Source organism: Mustela nigripes, chromosome 9 (genome assembly GCF_022355385.1).
Source record: "Mustela nigripes isolate SB6536 chromosome 9, MUSNIG.SB6536, whole genome shotgun sequence".
NCBI classification, from domain to species: Eukaryota; Metazoa; Chordata; class Mammalia; order Carnivora; family Mustelidae; genus Mustela; species Mustela nigripes.
Window position 1 is genome coordinate 67,372,382 of NC_081565.1, and position 23,080 is coordinate 67,395,461.

At 44.6% G+C, this 23,080-nt stretch overlaps 1 protein-coding gene across 5 annotated transcripts in view; it reads right to left on the reverse strand.

Moving 5' to 3' along the window:
- NTRK2 (neurotrophic receptor tyrosine kinase 2) overlaps window positions 1–23,080 on the reverse strand; it is a 324,764-nt gene that overhangs the window by 128,068 nt on the left and 173,616 nt on the right. For 3 of the 5 annotated variants that reach the window (XR_009406303.1, XM_059411760.1, XM_059411758.1), the window contains one exon: window positions 17,774–17,962. Coding sequence is in view for 4 of the 5 variants with exons in the window: in XM_059411760.1 (XP_059267743.1) it covers window positions 17,774–17,962 (189 nt within the window). In the remaining variant the exon portion in view is untranslated. Of the gene's footprint in view, window positions 1–13,065; window positions 14,027–17,773; window positions 17,963–23,080 lie in introns of those variants that run through there. The other 2 variants (XM_059411761.1, XM_059411762.1) reach the window with 2 other exon arrangements.

Sequence of the window (23,080 nt, forward strand, 5' to 3'; positions counted from 1 at the left end):
AAAGAAAGAAAGAAAGAAAGAAAGAAAGAAAGAAAGAAAGAAAGAAAGAAACCACCCCAAACTTGCCCCAGAATTTATTAACTCTTCCTTAAATTTTTGCTTTCAACGGAGTGGCATGCCAGGGTTTTAATTTATAAGAGCAGCTTCTGTTATACAAATAAGCAGACGCTGTCTGGGGGACAAAATTGAAGCAGCTCCGATAGTTTTATTAATTTATTTGATTTACTTCTGGTTTCTCTTACCCAATCTTATTTATGTCAAAGTAAGTTGGAGCAGAATTCATTATGTAGCAAAATGCAATTTGACCACTTTTTATTGGGACACGATGATTCAATCATTTCTCTCCTTAAATCCTATTATCTCTTCTTACATTATTTTGCACAGATCAAATCACATAAGATGAAACTCCAAAAGAAACTTAAGAATTTGTGGGAGGGATGAAATCAGATCCCAGTAATTCCTTCCACTACGAATACTAAGTTACGTAGCAATCAACATTCTTACCATTCAGAAAATAACTGAGTTTGTGAACCTGACTTTCTAAAGCAAACTTTAAGTTTCTTATCATTTAGATACAGAATTATCAGAAGTGCTGAGCCTAATTTGACCCAGGTTGGGCATTTCTGCATTTTGTTGATGATGCGGGTTATATAATTAGCCAAGTGACTAGAGGATCTTTTCCTCTTCAACGAGTAAAGTTGAGGAGTTTTTGTATTTTAGTAGTTTTATGATGTGTCTCTGAAATAATAAAGTAGAAATTCCTCCCCTCTGCTATTTACTTACCTGTTTCATTGTGTCCTCTATATTGTCAGTACATGGGGAACCCTCACCTCCTGAATGGTAACCATATCTGGTTACCAAAGTCCATTTCCATACTGAACGTTTGGAAATAGGAGTTCTTTTATCATGAAGACACTGCTTTTATGCTTAAAATAACAAAACTATTCCTTAAATGCCTTTTGAGCCCCTATGCTACTTTGTCCTCCAGATCCCACTTTGATGTCCCAACCCATCATGAGGGAAATATCTCCATGTTAGAAAGACCTGTCAAAGCTTTTTGCAGACCAGAGAGGGCAGCCCAATGTCAGCAAAGGAAGGGGGGCCAGGAAAAACTCACTGGCAACGAAAGAACCAGCTTGGAGCCAGAGTGCTTGTCTCCGCACCTCACCAAGTTTCATGGTCCTTCTGGAAGAGAAACTTCCATAGTGAGTCTGGCCCGGAGCAACAATCCTAAACTCTAACACGCATCAGAATCTTCTAGGGGCTTCTTAACAATACAGATTCTCTGGCCTCACTTCTAGTGACTCAATTTTGATAGATATGGTTGTAAGAACTTGATTTTTAGTATCTTCAGTTGTTCTCTCCCCCCCTCCATCACACACATGCACATGAACACATGCACCCTCACACAGAACAACAGATGCCACACAGTGAGGATCACAAGTCCAAAAGCTTCTGCTTGCTGATGATTGCCAAGAGCTGGCTGGCTAGTTGGATGGAGCAGTGTCACGGGTAACTAGGTACGATCTCCTCCAACAGTGGTGTCCCCCAGCTTTGCTGGGTCTTTGAGACGGAAGGGGCTGAGCAAAGCTCAAACAGAAGGCCACCAGGAGGCTCTACCGTCACCTCTCAAAGCCATGCAGCTGTCATTAGGTAGCTCTCCATCAGAGATGAACCCTTGAGACCCTGGTCTTTCTACTGTGTCATCACAGGTTGCTTAGAATGTAAAAAGTACTTTTGATAGAACAGGAGGAAGTCTGGAGATTTAAACTATGGGCAATATGAGAACACTGTAGATATACCATCTCATTAGTTACATTAGCTAGACTCCCAATGTGAACTGCCTCAAATCCTCTGTGGGCCCATGTGTGCATGTTGGGGGAGCATGAGAGAGGACTGACTCTGGCTGGCTAAACAGAGGCAGACAGACAGACACTAGGTCCATAATGTTCTTGGCTCCAACCCTAGCTCTTCTGCCCAGTAGCTGCAGGTCTTTGGGCAAGTTGCTTAATTCTTCTGTTTCTTAATCTTTTCCACTGTGCAGTTAATGTAATAATAATACCTCCTGCAAGGCACCTGTGTGAATGAAGTAAGATAGATGTATGTAGAGCCCATTGTACAGTGGCTGACATGTATTGACGATAAATAGTCACTTGAAACTTACATATTAGTCCCAGGAAGGAGCCATCTGACACACCTTCCCCTTCCCTAGACCTTTCCGAGTTTCTTTCTTTCTTTCTTTCTTTTTTTTATTAAGATTTATTTATTTATCTGAGAGAGTGCATGAGCACACACCAGAAGCGGGTAGGGCAGAGGGAGAGAGAAAGAAAGAATCCCAAATAGACCCCCCGCTGAGTGTAGAGCCCCATGTGGGGCTCCATCCCAGGGCCCTGAGATCATGACTTGAGCCCAGATCAGAGTTGGATCCTTAACTGCCTGAGCCACCCAGGCACCCCATGGGTTTCTTTTAGACAAAGGGCACCCAATCATCTTTCTAAGCAGCCCTTTCTTGGTCTCTGAACTTCAAATCTGCCCAGTGGCCATTGCTTTGGTCCCTGAGGGTCAGTCTGTTCTCATTTTTCCAGAATTTATCTTCTTTCAAGGCTCATATTCCTTCTCTTTTTGGTCTCTTTCTGGAAGCCTCTATGTGCCTCTCTTGTGACCAGTTCTCCTCCATAAAGTCACCTTTGGAACTTGAACATGAGGCCTTCTGAGACATTATTATCTCCTCATACAAAGCATAGAGCATGATCATGCCTGAAACCCATTTTACAAAACCATCTAGGAGAATTCTCAAAATGTAAACCATTTGGGAAGTGGAAGGGAAAGAACAGGAAGAAAGTTTTCAGCCCAACAGCGAATGGACATGGCCACAGGTGTAGACAACATGCCATTCAAATGGGAAGCCTGCCTAACTTCTGCTCCTAAGAGAATCAGAGGGGCATTTCACTTCTTAACCATGCCTGACACTCGGTGAAGTAGAGCTTTTCCTCAGAGCTACAGTGAGGTTACAAATACAGCAGACACAATTATCCTTCCATCTGTTCACTCATTTATTCATCAGGTTTGTTATACACCTACCATGTCCTGGGCACTGTTCTAGAAGCCAGAGATGCCAAAGCACTTGTTTATCCATAGAACGCTCCATGATTAAAAATCTAGAAAATTGTCAGGGCACCTGAGTGGCTCAGTGGGTTAAGCCTCTGCCTTTGGCTCAGGTCATGATCTCAGGGTCCTGGGATCGAGCCCTGCATCGGGCTCTCTGCTCGGCAGGGAGCCTGCTTCCCCCTCTCTCCCTGCCTACTTGTGCTCTCTCACTCTCTGTCAAATAAATAAAATCTTAAAAAAAAAAAAAAGAAACCTAGAAAATTGTCAGTAAGTACTTCTATCTGCAGTTTTCAATATCATTCAGCGACCCACTGCCACTGGATTCCCGGATAGGACGTGACTTCCTGATTACACACATTCATCACCTGCCAGAGACGTGTGGTCACACACACTGAGCCGAATCTGAACTTCTCTCCTCCTCCCCTCCACCCCGCCCCACCCTGGACTTCCATTGTTAATGTTCCAGAAAGGGTAGTCAGTCAGAGATTTGTTCTATTTCATTTCATTGGGCAAATTTTCCATATTGGCAAATGGACCTCAGTTCATGCAGAAGCTCACACCTCCCCCATTCTAGGGGAAGCAAAGATCTATTGGATTCTCTCCTTGGAAATATTCCAACCCCTTTCCTCTGAGATCTCATTCCAGTTAGTCTCTCCAAGACATTCTTGGGCGACCTCTCCACAAACCCCAAAAGGCAGTCCAAGCTCCGCACCTTGTGCTGATAGAGGCAAAGGAAGGGGACATTCAGGGGGCCTGGAGATCTCCAATAAACCATATTTTGATTTTATCATTATTTGTCACAATAGACTTCAAACTGCGGTTGAACAATTCATACTTGGGTCTTCTCTAAGCTATTGAGGTAATTAAGAGAGTGAACACTGGGGGCGCCTGGGTGGCTCAGGCGGGTTAATGAGCTTTTCTCCACAGAGCTTTTCTCCACTGAGCCTTCGGCTCAGGTCATGATCCCAGGGTCCTGGGACTGAGCCCCGCATTGGGCTCTCTGCTCGGCAGGGAAACTGCTTCCCTCTCTCTCTCTCTGCCTGCCTCTCTGCCTGCTTGTGATCTCTGTCTGTCAAATAAAATAAATAAAATCTTAAAAAAAAAAAAAAAGAGAGAGAGAGAGAGAGAGAGAGTAAACGCTGGGTCAGAAAAGAATGTGTGCCTTTTGACTAACCTCAACATTCTAGCTCCTCTGTGCTCGTCAAGCCCAGTGAAGACTTCTGAGGTTTTGGGGAACAGGTGTTACTATTTATTAAAAACGAGCATGAGGTACTGGTCACATATATGAATGTGTGTTGGCTCCTTGATGTCCCCTGACCTTACGAAGCTCCTGACTGTGTTCTTCCAATGGAAGAAATGCCACTTATGAGTGTTGACTCATGTTTTTCAAAGAGAGCCCCCTGCCGGAAGCTAAATATCTATAAGAATTTTGACCCTTTTCAACAAGGCAGTTTGGAAACGGGAATCTTTGCACGGGAAGCGAAAGAATGAGTCATTGAGCGTAAGCCAGAAAAGCGACTCATCTGTCCTACGAGATGCTCACACGCAGCTGGCATCGAAATCGGTTGCCTGTGGAATGGCTGGGGAGAAGGCATTACTCGCCTCTGAGTCCTCTCGGGATCCCTCGAACAGGGTGACCAGGCAGGAACTGTGGGTGCCCCAACCCTCACAGCACTGCCTACAGAAACTCAGTAAATGTGTGCACCTCCCTTTGCTCCTAAAACACTTTGCACTCTTCGAACTCTGGCCTCTGAAAGATGGACATCACGTTCACCTAGGAAACATGTGCTAATCTCAGAAGAGTGAAGGCATTCCAGAAAGACTCAGATGTGTCTACAGGACGGGGTGCTTCTCCTAGGAGTTTCTGCAATGAAACAAGAAAGGAGTAGAGAAGGGGAAAGCTGAGATTTTATGTGATTTAAATTAAAGAATGAGGGCTGATTGTTCGTGACTGTTTCCTATTTCTGGTAAGGACTCTGTGGAGAAAAGCTCACGAGTGAGCCAGCAGGCCCTGGGTCGATTGACCCTTATATCCGAAACTGGGCCTGGGATCAGCGACTCCTGGCTCCTTTTTATACCAACAGTAAGTTCACTACCTGCCGTATGGCATTCCCTGGGCTTCGTGTTTGAAGGTTAATACACTGCCCACCTTGATAAGCTCACATGAAAGGTGCAATGCCAACACTATCATTCCTCTTGCAGAGTTAGAAAATTGCTAGACATTATTTTTGGAAAAGGTCAGCAGCAACATTAGCCTAGATGAAGGAGCCGCAGACTTTAGGGAGGCCGCTCAGGGCCTGAATATAAACTCTCCCATGTGTTCGGGGTGTAATTCGGGTTTGGTAATTCTCCTAACCTCCCTGGGCCCCAGTTTGCTCACCTTAAAACAGAGTAATAAAATCTGTTCTGCAGCATTGACCAGGATTCCTGTTTTCTTCAATGTGGAAATGCCAACTCACAGGGCCTGGCATGTAAAAAGCGTTAGATGCTGCTTGTTTAATGATAATAAAAATGCAGACTTTACAAAAGGGGCTTGTGACATTAAAGAATGGGTTAAGTGAAAATGAACTATTTTAAATCTCAAATACTATATCTTTAATTCAGCTAATGTAATGCTAAAACTCCAAATATGGGAAAAGAAAACAATATCTAATAAATTTTTTAAAAGAATTTTACTGGGGCACCTGGGTGGCTCAGTGGGTTAAAGCCTCTGCCTTCAGCTCAGGTCATGATCCCAGGGTCCTGGGATCGAGCCCCACATCGGGCTCTCTGCTCTGCGGGGAGCCTGCTTCCTCCTCTCTCTCTTTGCTTGCCTCTCTGCCTACTTGTGATCTCTGTCTGTCAAATAAATAAATAAAATCTTTAAAAAAAAAGAATTTTACTTGTATGTTAGATCTTTATCTAATTTTCTTCCCTAGACTATTTCTCAAAGTTACCAAGAAAGGTCCCCTGACCCTCTTATCTTTTCTACCTTTTTGAAAGAATCTCTGTCTCTCTGCCTTTTTTTTTTTTTTTTTTTTTGCAGCCTTGCTCACTTCCTCACTCTGGAGAGTCATGTACAAAACAAAAAATGCAGTGAGAAGATGAGAGGGTATGTATCTCTGCAGATATTAATGCTGGCCATGCTGAGCTGACTGAGCAAAAGGGAGTGAGAGAAGTATTTCTCCAGGGTCAGACGGGGTAGAGGTGAAGAAGGTCAGTCAGTCCAGGAATATAGGAATATAGGAAGGGAGAGAAGACTAGACACTAATCAGCCCAACCATTCATGCATACAAAACTGGGCTTTGTCATGGCGAGGTTTACACAAGATCCAGGTCAGAAAGAAGCCTGTGCCCAGGGACAAGCCTAGCACTGAAAGGAAAGAGATTCTTACCTTCTGTACAAAATTTAAGAAAAAGCCCAAAATTCAGTGGTTGAGATGCATAATACTTTAATGCAGTATTTTTCAAAATAAAAATTAATGCAAACAGCGATAATGAAGAAAATAACAAAATTTTAAAGAAAGGCAGGATCTGACCCTGAACTTGCAGGACTCAACTCACTTAATCCCAGCCCTCTCTGACCCATTTTTCTTTAAAGTTTTGATAGTTTCTTGCAGATTTTTTTGCATTTTTTTGTCCTTTATTTTTATTTTTATTTTTTAAGATTTTATTTATTTAACAGAGAGAGATCACAAGTAGATGGAGAGGCAGGCAGAGAGAGAGAGAGAGAGAGAGAAGCGGGCTCCCTGCTAAGCAGAGAGCCCAATGTGGGACTCGATCCCAGGACCCTGAGATCATGATCTGAGCCGAAGACAGCGGCTTTAACCCACTGAGCCACCCAGGTGCCCATGTCCTTTATTTTTATATCATTTTTCTGTTCTTTTTTTTTTTAAGATTTTATTTATTTGTTTGACAGACAGAGATCACAAGTAGGAAGAGAGGCAGGCAGAGAGAAAGGAAGGGAAGCAGGCTCCCCGCTGAGCAGAGAGCCCGTCCTATCCCACAACCCTGGGATCACGACCTGAGCCGAAGGCAGAGGCTTTAACCCACCGAGCCACCCAGGCCCCCAGTATATTATTTTTCTTTTTAAGTAGGAGCCCAATGCAGGGCTCAAACTCATGACCCTGAAATAAAGAGTTGGATATTTAATGGACCAAGTCACTGAGGGGTCCCTATTTTTTGTCATTTATTTTGGCATTAAAATATTATTTATCTTGATTTCTGTGATTGTTGGTGCCCCTTTAAATTCTGTGCCCTAGTAAGGCCCTCACCTGCCTTACCCTAGTCCTGACCCTCCCTGGTGCACAGGGAGCTGCATGAAAGCAGAGAGAGTCTGCTTGGGAGCTCACTGGGAACCAGTGGGGACAACTTCTATGCAGCTGTTCCTGGTACTTTTTGGAATCCCAACACTCAGTTTATCTTCTCAAGTCCAAGTAAGAATAATCATTGGTAAGTGACAAAAGCAGGCCATGGAAACATGGATCTCACACTTGTCTTTATTGGTAAACATGTTTGGCTCTGAATGATCAACTACATCACAAGTTCCAATACAACAGATCTCAATTCCATGTACATGTCCACATAATAGAGAATTCCAAGCTCCACTGCTCACTCACACATAGACAAGCCCTGGAGTCTCTGAACAGAGTAAAAGAATTTAAGTCACATTTTAGGTCTGCTCTCTTGCATCCGAGCAGAGAGGGAAATAAAGTGGAACAAAGTGTAGCAGTCCACAGAGACTTCTCCCGAACCCACCCCCAGATGACGATGTATCAGAAGGATCAAGGGCTGAGACCTGCAGGGCAAGGCAGCAGGCAGGCGTCTGGCCCCCGGAAGCTCACTGGCTGTGGTGGGGAAGCAGGGAGACCTCAGAGAGGGGGTGGGTGCAACCCCCAGATGTGGCATGGAATCAGCATCCATCTCCACTCAAGGCCCTTCTTCCAAAAGTGGGCAGAGGGTGTGGGGCCCATAAATTCATCATCCCCCATCAACCTCTTCCAGAGCTCTGCCCACACACAGAAACTCTGCCCTCAGTACCACAATGGCATTGAAATGTTAACACCAATAGCCATACCCATGTGTCAGCTGTCAGACCAAAATCTGCCCAGGATCTACTTCAACTGGAACATGGGGTGTGATGTGTAGGAAAAGGCAGAGAGTACACTGAGCCCAGAAGAGAAGCAGGGTTCAGGAAGTGAGGGATGATCTTACTCCCTTTGCTAATCTGCCATCTTCTCCCTCCCCAAGCTCAGGAGTTCAGGAATCTAAGGGAGAGCAGCCCATTGCCAACTTCTTACTGATGAAATGACTGCTCTCCTCTTCCCAAACCAATGTTGATAAAAGTCTAGCTGGGCTCAAGGAAAACCTTATATGTCAATAGAGGAATTTTTACCACCAAAGTCAAAACAAAAGCTCTAAGGAGGGAAACACCCTTGGGGAGAAACAAAGGGCCCTCTCTCAATAAGGCTCTGGCAAGGAGACAGGAGTGAATCTGCTCCTGTAGGTATCAGCAAATGGCGCTGCTGGAAGTAGGAACTGGGAAGAAATGTGCTCCTTAGCATCATGGTTCCCAAACCCCAGGAAAAAGAGGCAGAGTGGCAGCTTGAGAGGGGCAGAAGGATGGATACTTATGGTTCAGAAGGAATTTATAAACCAAGAGAGAGACAGTATGAAGCCACTTAGTACTCCACTAACAGAAGGTAAGAATCTGAGTCCTGTCTCTGGGTAACATGTTAATTTCTTTCTGTTCTTTCAGCAACAGACAGAAGGCCAACTTCTGTTTCTCCAAAAGTGAACTGTGGTCAGGAGCAAGGGTGGAAAGAGAACTGGGTATGAGGGTAGAAAGGGATGTGGACATCCAACCTTCTTGGAGGAAAACAATTCAGGGGGCTTCTCCATGGTTCTGTCTCTGCTTATCTGACCCGCAGACATACTGCATAATCTGCTCTAGAAAAAGCATTCTCTAACAAGGAGATGAACTCTTTTGATATCATTAGGCAGCATAGGATTTTATCTTGTCCCCTCTACATCAATCACTTTATTGGGACATTAGGACTATGGGACTCAGTCTACATGTCCTCATCCCCTGATAATGAGCTTGGTTTCCACTTTAACACACCCAGAAGGTCAATGGCATGGTTCAATAATTGCGCTAAGTAATAGCAACAGGATAGTTTGCTGTCTTCCCATGGTCATAGTGTGTACAGTAACTGATAAGAAGAATTTAGACCCTAGGCATTAGCATTCGATTTTTGTTTTCTTCCTAGAATTCTTCCCTCCCTGCTGCCCCTGCTTCCATTCAAGCTCACACCAATCTCATCTCTTAAAAATGATAGGAATCTCTCTGTTCTGAACTCATTTTTAGACTCTCTCAGTGTTTATCCAACCCTGACATACTTCTTAAGTCATACTATTGCTGGAGGTCCCCTTGCCAGAAACCCAGTGCAGGCCTTGATGCCCGAGTCACCAAAAGAGGAAGGCTTTCAGGGTAAAAAGTCTGGAGAACATCAGGCAGCTGACTCCATTAAGTTTAGGTATGGCTGAATGGCTAAGGGGACATTCCAGCTTATCAGAGGTCCTCACACAGCGTGGGGACACTGGGTGGAAGAAATAATGGGAACTAATGTGAGAATAGATAATGGGAAACATACTAGATGTAAGATTCAGTGCACTCAGGTCCCTGAGAGGAGCTAAGCGGATCGGGCTGACGACTGGGGGACAAAAGGTAATCGTTGGCTTCAGCTGAGCAACGAACCACATTTGGAGTCACTGATAGTGTTGACCCTAAACCAGCGCTGTCAGCCTGCCTTGGCAGAACAAGGAGCCTTTTCCTTCTGGAGTCTTCCCAGCTCACAACACAGTCCTCATTTCCTCTATGACACTCACCATACGAGAGCCAAACACTCGGATTTAGGGTCCCCCTAGACCAGACCTGAAGTGGCCACGTTCAGCCCCCCAACCTACCTTAGCCCCCCCGGGTCCCACCAAATAAACAGGAACCCTGAAACTGGCAATAATATACTCAGCATGCTTCCTACAGACCTTCTGGCACAATCTACCCAGGGTGAACCATTACTACAGAACTAGGCACAAAGCCCAGCGTAAGTAAAGGAAGTAAAGGCAGAGACAAAACCGACGGTATTTCACAGGATGTTAAAAGGATATTCACGGGACTGGAAAGCCACCTATGTACTCCAACGAGATCAGCTGCTATCTCTAACTGTTGGACTTATGGCTGATTTTTTAATTTCATCTTTATTTCTTATGTTTTCCAAATTTCCTACTGTAGCCTATATTATTTATTTTTTATTTTAATGTACCTCATTTGGGGGGCACCTGAAGCCTCTCAGGGAGTAAGTAAGACTTAATTCTGTCTTACCAGCAGCAATCACCAGGCCTATACCTGCCCAGGGTGACCTGCCTAGGACAGGGTTCCTAGGAACCCTCTCGTTCCTGGTGGTCACTCAAACTCCCACATTCCTTTTTCCTTTGGGCACAAGGACAGCCTTCTCATTTTCCCCTCTGAGGAGTTCAAGCATTTCAAAAGACACAGCCATGTCTCAGCTGAGAGAGGACAGCAGAGACCCAACATGGATCCCCAAAGGGGGGTCCCACTTAGGGGCTGGACCCTCGCAGTAAGAAGGCCTTTGTGCTTGGCTACCAGGTTGAACGAAGACGTAGTTCTCCCTCCGTTTCTTTCCTGTCCCTAGTATGGAGCAAATGCGTCTTACCCGCTTTTCAAGGGAAGTGACAACGGCCAAGGAAAAGGACACTGAAACGAACAACTCTAATATGAGTGACCGGAAGGACAGCGTGGAGAACTCTAACGGGGGTAATGGGGGCCGAAGCCCAGCCACGGTGGGTCACCTTCTGGGACCAGCAGAATGAGCGAAGACGGAGAAAGTCCGCACATCACAAGGAGGAAACCTGCCCTCCGTTGGAAGATCTGCCATAGAGGACGGAGCGTCACGCCCCAGAAAACCTCCCATCGTGCTGTCTCGACTTAACCACAGGGAGCACTCGATTGTTCCCAGCAGCTGGGTCGGGGGGGGCCTCCTAGCAACCTAGCAGGCTCCCCTGCATTTGTGTTTGCTGAGCTGGCCCCGTCCACAATCTGCCGGCAAGTGCAAGGGTGACCAACCGGAAACCAAACTGGGAGTGCGGCTTGATTCCAGTCCCCCTGCTGGTCCCCGCGCTCCGGTGGGGGCTGGGCCTGGGGCAAGGCCCAGAATAGATGCATTAGGATCCTGCCTCGACTGGCAGGCTTCCAGGACATCCCAGATGAGTTGGTGAAATCGGAGGGAAGTGTCTGCAGTTGGTGGGGGGTGGGGGGCGCGTGTCTAGATCGACCTCAGGCTGGTGGATGGTGTGCAAGTAAAAACAGTTCTGAGAACATCCCTGGGAGTGCCCCCCTCAATCCACAGTCATTTTTCCCTGTTAGCCATTCGATGTAGGCTTGGAGTGGTTTCTCTAGAAGGTCCAGGTAGCCTATGACAGGCTGGAATTTCTTTCTTTCTTTCTTTCTTCTTCTTTTTTTTTTTTTTTCCGAACAAATAATATCACCCAGCGGTCAAATGCTGATAAAATGATGTCTCTTATCTCACTTAGTCCTAAGTGTGCTTGGAATGGTCCGCTAACGCACCTTCATCTCAGTGGAATTTGTAACATGGCTTACATTTTAAATGTAATTATGCAGCATGTATTCATTTCCTTTCTTCTAGGGAACTCAAGTTGCTTTTTAAAGCATTATTTGATAGCTTCTTGCCATCTCCTCTGGAGTTGAAAAGAGAATATGATATCAAGCTGTTCTAGCTAGCAATGGGGAACTATGGCACCAAGAGGGAGACAGAATTAGACTGGGACCTACAGATTCGAACCATGAAGACCCCCGAGGGACGAGTTGTCAACCCCGTGTGCTGTAAACGAAGCTGTTTCTAAGGATCCGAAAATAACTGCATTCTCCCTCTGTCCTAACACTCGCTGGGCAGAATGGGCTATGCTTATTTTTAAAGTGCAGGTCACAGCCTTCAAAGGGATATAAACAGTTCCCCAAGCAGCTATTACTTGGCCGATTAAATGCTTAGAAGAAAGTATACTTTTTTTTTTAAAGATTTTGTTTATTTATTTGACAGACAGAGATCACAGGTAGGCAGAGAGAGAGGAAGGGAAGTAGGCTCCCTGCCAAGCAGAGAGCCTGATGCGGGGCTCAGTCCCAGGACCCCGAGATCATGACCTTAGCTGGAGGCAGAGGCTTTAACCCACTGAGCCACCCAGGTGCCCCGAAAATATACTTTTGAAAGACAAATTAATAGGCAAAAGATAGAGAAGGGTGCTAAAGCAATTGTTTCTACCTGGTCTTAAATCCCATTCCTGGGGCGCCTGGGTGGCTCAGTGGGTTAAGCCGCTGCCTTCGGCTCAGGTCATGATCTCAGGGTCCTGGGATCGAGTCCCACATCGGGCTCTCTGCTCGGCAGGGGGCCTGCTTCCCTTCCTCTCTCTGTGATCTCTTCCCTTCCTCTCACCTACTGTGATCTCTCTCTGTCAAATAAATAAATAAAATCTAAAAAAAAAAAAAAAAAAAAAAAAAAAAAATCCCATTCCTGACCATGGAAATTGACCCAGGCACAAGGTGTAGGGAGGCTTGAAGATAAGCCCGGGGAGCTCTCAGGACCCTCATCCTTTCATCGAACGAGCTCCTGGGGTCCTGGACGTGATTCAGAATTTGTGCTCGTGGGTACTCAAAGTAACATTGCAAATATGTTTAAAAACTCCGCAGTTGTGTGAAAAATATTGCCTCCAATTCTCCCCTTATTGGCAATACGATGATGGTGTAGGAATGGCACTTATGGGGAGCAGGAGGAGTGCCCTGTGTGATCTTTTCAACTACAGTGAAACACACGCCTTGTCCTTATTATGTCTCATTTCCCTAGTCTTAGCTGGTCTAGGAATCTGTGCTCATCTACATAACTGCCTAATAAGCATGAAGCCAATGAGAACACACACACACACACACGAACTATAATACCTGGAAAAGTATGGCACACTTTGCAGGAAGTCAATAAATATCCATTTTTCATTGGAAGCAGAACCAAAGGAAAGAAGTCAGAATTCTTTATATGCGTCTGCCGCAGGGAGTTACAGCCCTAGGTACTCGCAGAGGGCATGCATTACAAGGACAAACACATACAGTTCATGTTCAGAGACAGTTCTAATTTAATTCTGGCCCCAGGCCTAGGACCCTAGCTAATTTACAAGGCTGCTCTAGGAAAGACACACATTTGGGGATGACAGTAAGTCTATAGCATTTGCTTTTCTTGCAGGGGAAGCTATAACGCATCCCACCCTTCAAATGAACCCCAGATTGTTGATTCGGAGGGTTTTGCTGGTTAATGGTTCTTTCTTTCTTTCTTTGTTTCTTTCTTTCTTTCTTTTTCAGCTCAGAAGGTGTATTTCCACTGTACCCTGTCAAAATCTTTCCCAGCAGTCAAGGAGAGGATAGCACACGGCTGCCCTTGAGCCGGGTTTGTGACTCCTACTGGGAAACCCCCCCATGCTGTCAGATGATGTGGTTTTCAGACACGTCTACACAGACTAGTTGAATTAAAGACCAACTCCAGACTTGATGTTGCTGAGCCCCTCAGCTCCATCTTGCCATCCTGATTGGTCGAGGAGATGGGTCTAGAGTTACAGTGGCATAGCACTTTGAGGGCTTAGTCATTAGAGCACACTGCTTTCTCTTTGGAAGGCAACTTCTTGCTTGGCTAGGTTATGGAAGCTAAGGAGTGACGTCAAGGTGTTGTCTGGCCACAATTTGCAGATAACCATAGAACTCTTCTCCTCCATCAGGCATGGATTTAGCCTCCTTTAGTTCCTGCAGTGACACAGGAGCCTCCAAATACCAAATTATTATCAGGCGGTCTTGGGGGAAGCTCTGGGCCCTGCAATAAAGTAGACAGACTTGCTATTGGAAAGTGCTCGGGAGCAATGCAGCCCTGTTCAGCTCGCTCTAAATTTCCTGTCAACCATCTCTGGACTTCTTTAATGAGTCCACTCACAGAGCTCCTGAGAGTGGAAAAGTACTTTGGGGGATATAATTGATCATCCTTTGCTTAAGCAGACACATCATTTAAAGCAATCTGGTTCGATCCTCTTTGTTTTTTGTTTTGTTTTTAAAGTAAAGCTATGCAAGCATGGAGGCTGTGTCATTTTGGAAGGGCCACTGCTGAGCATTGTTTGCAAAATAAGGTGTATTAACTGATTTTTAAGGTCGGACTCAGAGGTCACAACCAGATGTTGGACTATGGACCAACTCTGACTCCTACTGACAAAATTTATTGATGCCACACAGTGTTTTAAATCTGATGGAATTCATAGAAAAATAATAAATGCTGTTCTTGCTGGAAAAATGAGAGGATCTGGTAAGAGCAGGCCAATGTTCTAGTAAGGTCTTCACTATGCCACGTCATCTTTCTGACCCAGCCCGTTCCTCATCTGACCTGCCTGATCCTATAGGTAATTAGTGGTTAGGACTCTTCCTCTGAACCAATCTACCTGGGTACACTGTGATTATATGATCATATCTGTAACCACCGGTGTGCCCAACAAGACTCCCTGAGGGCAAAGAACACAATACCATCCTCACCAAATCTCTGGTTCTCTAGCATTGTAAAAGTGTTGTGGGTAGTCAATAAATATTTATTGAATTGAACTTCACCTTCTGTATTAGATTCTTACAATTCAGTGAAATAAGAATGGGACCATTCTACGTAAGATCACACATCTATTCTAAAGCCAACATCTCTGAATAGCATGTCGATTTAGGAAAGAGAAGTAAATGTGCTGGTTTGTTGCCAATGCCTCTAATGGGGTCCAGAGGTTGGTGGTGTCCTATCCATGGAGTATTTTGCTGTAAGTATATGGCAAACGTCCTAAACTTTTTCTGAGATCTTCTTAAATTTGTTTTTCAAATGCAACATATCCAACTTCTTGGAAGACCTGTTCTTTTCTTTGAAGGTTAGTTTGTAAAAATATTCAACGGGATTCACTTGATTGAATGCTAAGCTCCCAAAATTTAATGGGCCTCTAGCAACAAATCTCTCTATATGTCAGTTTTATGTTTTTAAATATTTTAATTTCTGGATGACTACAACTAGAGTGTTCAAAGAAAAGGGTTTGGGGGGGTCAAAAGCTTTTTTCTGCTAAATTGTTATCCAAATCTGGTGAAGCTGGCTAATATATTATTAAAAATATGTCTAACAGATAAACTACTGTGTAGGCATGTTTAATAGGAGGAGAGCCAATGAAAAAGACTATGGTTCATCTTTACTTGTTATAAGTCTGTTGGTAATTAATATTTCAGTAATACATAACCACATCTGGCTGACATCTGGCCAACAGCAAAGGTACACCATGTCTTTTGCTATGAAGTTCAACAGATAACAGTTCCTGCTCTCTAGGAGCTTACAATCTAACCTAAATAAGACTACAGAAACACATACACGAGGATGGCCAGACCCAGGACTTAACATGAGGCAACAGATACATTGAAGATAAAGGAAAAAATTATGGGATAAAGAAGGACATTTAAGAAAGAAAGAAGAGAATGAAAGAAGTAGACTGCTTCTCCATTCCATTTCTTCGAAAAAGATTCATGGAAGATGTGTGATGTTAAGTGTCCTTAAGATTATGAAAGAGCACATGACTCAATGCCTGGAAAGAAGAAAATTTCTTCTTGTGTAAGATGCTGGCTGAGTGGTTGAGAACCCTGAGCCGGGTAAGGACCACTGGGTAGAAGGGCCCCACAAGACTTTATAAGAAAGACAGCCAAATGAAGAATCAATGGTCTAGAGCCCTCTGGTGGAGGACAGAAACTGACGGGAGGCTACAAGTCTCCTGAACTTGCTTCCCACACCTTCTAAAGAAAGATGGCCTAGAGTGGCCAAGCCACAAGTATAAGACTTCTCCAAAATAACCAAAATGTGTAATGAAAAACGTTTGTAAAATCTCTATGGACTCTAGATTAAGGGAACCACTTTGAGAAAGTTTCTGTGAGACATTTTAGGGCCGAAAGCACTTCCAGACAGAACTACAGACTCAGCAGCCACTTTGCTCACTTTGTTTTTTGTTCTCATTTGTTTGTTTGCTTTCCTGCTCATTGGTTCATTTTCTCTTGTTGGATGTGTTGGACTGATGCTATCTACTTGGTTAGAGAAACCAAAGGAGATCAAACTTTTAAGGATAGGTTATAACACAGCTTCGGGCTAGCTGAAGTAAATCATATAGCCTGGGTCTTGATGGTGGCAGTCCCAGGGGTGGCAGGGGTGGCAAAAGACTCTCTTTCTAGGGAGCACAATCAAAATGATGACAGAGTTTCACATCATAGGACCCTGCTTTACTCATTCAATATTTGACTATTAGGCATGGAGGGTATTTCAAGGACCTTTGGAAGATACTTATCTCTACAAAGAATGCACATTTTAATGCATCTTGTTCACACCATAACGGACAATATTAGGATTAATAATAGCTTGATTTCAAACAAATTTTTTATTTCAAGGAGCTCAATATTTCTATTTATCTTGTCATATCACGTATTCAACTGAAAACTATGGTGGGGTCCAAGCTCACACATTACAAGCTCATAATACTGTTCTTCCTAATGATTATATTAAAATCCAACATTCACCATATCTTGGGGTAAATTTGAATGAATAGGAGAAAATTACAGGTGTTTCCTTATATACGAAAAGATACCCATTGCTAACCCCCTTTGTCCTGTGAGAGGTCTAAGTGGAAAGTCAGTCCCCAAAATCTAACTTTGCAATTGTCCCACCTTTCCTCTAAGGCAAGGCAGGAGAACAGTATTTAAGATGGAGTAAGAACATGCCAAATAGAAGATGCCCATTCATCATTGTCAGGTGAGCCCCTGGGATCTAGGCCACCTGATGTTCTAGCCCTCATAGTCCCTTATTCATGTATGAAGAAAGACCTGCCATTCCAATGGCATAAGCCTATTTGCCCACTGTGTTTTATTTTTTGCTTTCCATAAGGCCATGTTCCCTTTTTTATATTTGAGCAGTGGCTCTGAAGATAGGATAAGAGTCTTTGAGAGAAATCCCCAGCTTCTCAACAGAGGCTAATAGGTTATCTGTTGTGATGTCTCTTTCCTATTGTGGCATGATAACAAATCTCATACTGGGAAGAAGGACAGAACAAAGAATACAGATATACCCAAATTGATACCACCTGTGAGTAACACAGAACCTTGATGACTACCAGTGCTGTATATTTGAATGACTTTCAGTAAATCAAATTAAAACCCAACCAATCACCTATCTTTTGTAATTGATGAATTTGCTGTCTCCTGATACTTCTGGTTTCTGTCTCTATCTTTTCCAAGAAAAGCATGCCTTGATTCCAACTTCACAGTGACAAATGGTTTGGGAAAATGGATCCCAAGAGAAGTCGGTATCCACCCACATTTCCAAGCCCAGCAGGACACACACCCTGAGAATTCCATAAGCAGCAAACTAAAGGAGCCATTCCATAGGCCCAAAGCCCCATGAATCCTCAGACATTTCACACACCCCCAGCCCCCAGTCATCCTCATCAGGCACTGTGATAAACATGCTGATTGATACTGCGGTGCAGCAAACAGGCCAGTAAGTATAAACAGCTGTACTTACATGTGTCTGGCTTGAGCTGACTGTTGGTGATGCCAAAGTACTGGGGATTTTCAATGACAGGGATCTTGGTCATTCCAATAATGACGGCATCGGGGCCGCCCTCTGAAGATGATGGGGTGTTACTCCCATTGGAGATGTGATGAAGTGGGCTGGCAGAGTCATCATCATTGCTGATAACCGAAGCTGGGCCTGGAGTTGGAAAAAAAAAGACACATTCTCCTATAATTTTTCCATTCCCTTGTTGAGCTGTACTCACATATATGAAATTCACTCGTTTAAAGCGTACAACTCAGTCGTTTTCAATATATTCAGAAAGTCGTGCAGCTATCACTATAGTTTGATTTTAGGACATTTTGATCATCCCAGTTAGCAGTCACTCCCCAGGCCTCCCACTCCCAGCCCCAGGCCTCAACAAATTTGCTTTCTGTCTCTGTGGATTTCTTTCCTGTCTCTACAGATTTATTCTGGACATTTCATAGAAATGCAATCATATAATATGTGATCTTTTGGAACAGGCCACTTTCACTTAGCATGCTTAGGTCATTACTTTATTCCTTTTTGGTGCCAAATAATATTCCATTGTATGTATGTTCCGTTCTGTGGATCCATTCATCCACTGATGGACATTTGGGTGTTTCCACATTTTGAGTGTTACGAATAATGCTGACATGAACCTCTGTGTATAAGTTTTTCCGTGGACATACGTTTTTCATTTCTCCTGGGCAGAATTGCCAGGTCATGTGGGAGCTCTCTGTTTAACATTTTGAGGAACTGCCAGACTGAGTTCCAAAATGGCTGCCCCATTTTCTATTCCCAAGAGCAATGTGTGAAGGTTCCAATGTCTTGACTTCCTTCTCTGGTAAGTCAATATGCAGCTTTGCTCTCTGTTCTCTGAACATCTTTAGAACACTCACTCATTGAAACTCGCAGCATGAGTGTAGGATTCCTGTGTCACCATATACTAAAAAGTATCCTAGCAGTTCAAAGATCTGAGGGGCTTTTCTCCACTCTTTGGACAAGTCACTTACCCTTTTTTTTTTTTTTTTTTTGGACCTCTATACCCACTTAAATTTGTAAGATTGTAAGATGTGCAAAAGAATATGAGACTCTAGATAAGAGAAGTGAGTTATAAATTTAAAGGTGCTTCATGAGTATGAATTACTATTAGGTATTACTAAAGAAACTTACAACTGGTGGACTGAAATTACACTGGGTGGTCCTATTACTATGTTTCTCCTTCTGCATACAAAATACTTTCATGACAATAGCAGATCAAACCCATGGCGAAGTTGCCTGCTTTGCCTTTAGCCCTAATCTTATTTGTAGATCATTCCATGGGTGTTCTTTATACTAACTCAATAACCATAACATTTTTCACACAAGACTTTAACTTTCTAGTCTCGAGTCTAAGAACGTGTGTGCCCATAAACAGGGTCTACTGTGTCTTGTCTAAACAATTTATCTATCTATCGACCACTAAACCCAACCAGTCTGCAAACAAAACCAGATGCACAGTGACAAAGGTCAATGGGAAAGCTTCAAAGCAATTAAGCGCTCACTGGCTCATGATCCACACTCTACACGTGGGACATCAACAAACACCCTAGACATACATTACATGTGTTTCGGCAGCGTGCTGAGCGGTTGCAAGGTCCCACGGAAGCAGACCGCTGGCCACAGCCGCTGGCACAAGCCAAGAGAAATGTAGGAGGGAAAGGTAAGGAGGAAAAGCAAAAGACAGAATGACTATCAGTCAAGGCAACTGTGTACCAGGGGAAGAAAAGACTGAATTGCTACCTGCTGAGTAAGGGATTGTGTTTTCATTCACTCACCCAGGATACAGGTTTCCCCACCTCCATCCTTCTCTAATTAAGGAAATTCAGGGAGAGGCACAGCAATTTGAAAGACAAAAGTCATTGTGCCTTACCTTTTTGAGCCCCCTGAGAAGAAAGACACTGATAATCCATCCCACCTCCAAGATGCATATTCCCCCTAGAAGGGGATTATCACAGTTTGCAGTGATAACAATTGGACGTTCCCCAGCTAGCTGAATCTTAAACAAACTACGCAGGAGGCAGCCAACTGCTATTATAGGTAATTTTTAAAAGCATCTTCTCAAGGGGATGTACATTTCAGTTGCCTTTAATGACACGCTCTGGCTTAATTCTGCAAACAAGTCCTCACACAGCCAATTTAGAATCTGCACAAAGCTCAGAGTGAAAGCAAGCTCGCTGGTTGTGCTTATCCTGTGCCTAGCTCACCGGTATTAGCAAAGAGTGGAAATTCTGCCAAAAGTAGCTATAAAGACAAGTTCTTTCCAATATCCTTAACCATCCCTGTTTTATGATTTGCTTCCTGACACCCAGAGCTTAAACCCAGAGATGGAAAATGGAAATGTGTTATGTTAGGGTTTCTGCATCTTGCCAATAAAACCTTCCCACCGCTGGCCCCCTTGCTGTGTTTCTGGCGCAGCTGTTTCCCCCACCCCTCCCCCCACCCTTCGAGGTTACCAAAGCATGCTGCTGCCTGCGCTCCCCGAGGGGAGTACAGTCAAGGTTGCACATTTCTCAACGTTTACCCCCAGAAAGGCAGGAGCTGTCATGTTCAAATACTCCACATGCTGTCAGAAGGCCTGCGATATTTGCTTCTGGAGCCCTAGCAATCATTAGAACGCACTGATCCTGGTTGCTTTCTTCTGTGACTCTCCCCTGGCCCAGGTCAGGCTATCAACATTCCTCTAGCATTTAATCATTTTGGAGGAGGCTTATATCTAGACGACGACAATGCCGAGATTCCTCGGGGAATTCGGCTTCTGAATGATCTGCCATGTCCACCGTGAAGCCCTTACAGAGTAACAGCAAGAGGCTTATCCTTGGCTTTTCTTCTTCCACCAAAGGACACCCTTTCCTTCCCTTGATTTCCCCAAGTAAAACCCCCAACTCCGAGGTAACACAGGCCAAGGGAATGGGCTCTCTGTTCGGGGTGGGGGGTAAAAAGTTAATCATAAAGGCGGCATGAAGCACCAGAGGTCATTCTTCAAACGCCCTATCCCTTTGCCAGAAGGTCGCTGTTGGCAAATCTGAGCAACATAGAAACTTTAACAATTTATCAGGTGGGATATTAATTCAAGTGCTATTTTCTTCATCATCCATGTTCTAAATCCTGGAAGACTGATACGGCTGGCAGGGTTGCGGGGAGTCAGCCCATATTTCTATGAACATTTTGATCTAATGGAGCACAGCATAGTTGGGAAGGGGGAGAAGCACTCAGCAGGGACAATGAATGTCTATATAATTTGACAGCAGGCTGTCTGTGCCTATCACGGGGTGTGTCATTGTGTGTCTGTGCACCAGCTTGACGAGACACCACAAAAAGACAGACAGAAGAAAAGTCAGGGGCACATCACAGAATGTTATAAGAAATTCATCTGAAGGTTTGGGGAAAAAAAAGTCTTCTAATATTAATAAAAAGTTTTAAATTGCTGGGTATGTGCGACTTGCTCAGTTTGGGGGGAGGGGTTAGTTCTAATTACCGAGCTGACAAATATGAGCTATATCTGGAAACATTTTTAGCCCATTTTTATTTTAATAAAATGTCTCAGGTGCAAAGAGACATTTTTCTTCCAACAGAGCTGCTTGGTAATGTGTTCTGCACATCTGAGTTACAGACATTTCTTTTTTTCCCCAAGGTTTATTTATTTTAGAGAGAGAGGGAGTGGGGAGGGAAAGGGAGAGGAAGGGGAGGAGGAAGCAAATCCTAAGCAGACCCTATGGCGAGCATGGAGCCCCACTCTGGGTTTGATCTCACAGCTCTGAGGTCAAAACCTGAGCTGAAACCCAGAGTCGGATGGGAAACTGACCACACACCCCAGGCACCCCAAGACTTACAGACATTTCTAAGCCTCACACTTGTTTTCCCATGATAAGAAATGCTGAAGGTCATCTGGGAAAAGAATTTCCTTCTCTCAAGACCAACGATGTCTTTAAGGTAAGGGGAGAGACTATGGTTCTTGAGCAGCTGCATTAAGCCTTTCATACTCTGTAGACTGGTGCTTCAGCATCCGGAGCCTCGCTGACCCTGAAGGAACTGCCCTTCCCAGAGACAGCCAGTTCCTAGAGATGGTAAAGAACTTGCCCGAGAGCAGACGTATCTTAGACCAGCCAACCCATCTAAAGTTTGCACCACCGTGTCAGGCCGTCCTATTCCGGGCCACTCTCCACCTGCCTGTCACCCTAAAGCCAGACACCGGCAACTGAGAACTGCCTGTCTGCCCCAGAGCCCGCCCGAGTTCCTCAAACCGGCAGATCCTAAGCGCACTCACCCCTTCCCACGGAAACCACCATAAAGGCTCCTGCTCAGCCTTCTCTCCCTCACTCCCCCTGCCTCCTGCCAGACCCCAGTGCTCCCCTGGGAGTCTCCCCACCAGGCTATAGCTGCCCTCTTCTCTCAGGAATGGTGAGTAACACACTATCTCTCCCATGGCAGTCTTCCTCTGACCCGCTGGCCTCTCCAGACCCGAAAGATAATAAAGCCTCCATTTTAGAACAGCAGTGCCTCTGTCGGACTGTGGCTCAAAGCCCAATTCAGAAGAAGCATCTCTCCGCTGTGGCCTGAAAGGGTGAAGCCCTGTTTTTGAAGTTCTCCAAGAATGCACACCTCTCAGCAGGGCAAACTGGCCTGGAAAATGATGACGTGGTTATAGTGATCTTCTGTTTAGTGGCAAGAAGACCCCCATCTCATGGCGCTGTTGCAGGAGAGCTTATCAGCCCGCTCCTTCCGCCTCCTGCCCTGACCCTACACACATACAGAACACAAAGCCTTAAAGCAGGGCACCTTTAAGACTACCCAATAGCACATTCTCTGGTGTCAAAGAGACTGTGATTAGCTGTATCTGAAATGTGCCCCTGGGGGAATCGCCAACAAATCCCGGAGCTGGTTGAGTTTAAATGTTCCAATCTGGCCACGTGTCTTTTTCCACTTTGCTATTCAAGAACTTTTACTTTGGAACTCATGCGGCTACTTAAGGGTCAGAGCGACTGGCAATCAGGCGCAAAAGAGGAAAGGAAATAGAGTTCCTTGCATGGAGGGGATGAACACAAATGGGGCAGAGGGCTCAGGACGCAAAATGACACCTGTACATTTCTCGTACTTTGCAGTTTAACCGACAGCCGACCTTAATGTCAGAATATATAGCAGCTGAGAGATGCCCAGGATGGCCAGATCTTGGATGCACACACATGCAGAATGTGACAGTTTGTCTTTTTGTGTCTTCTAATGAATTCCTGTTCATTGTCGCTGTACCCACAC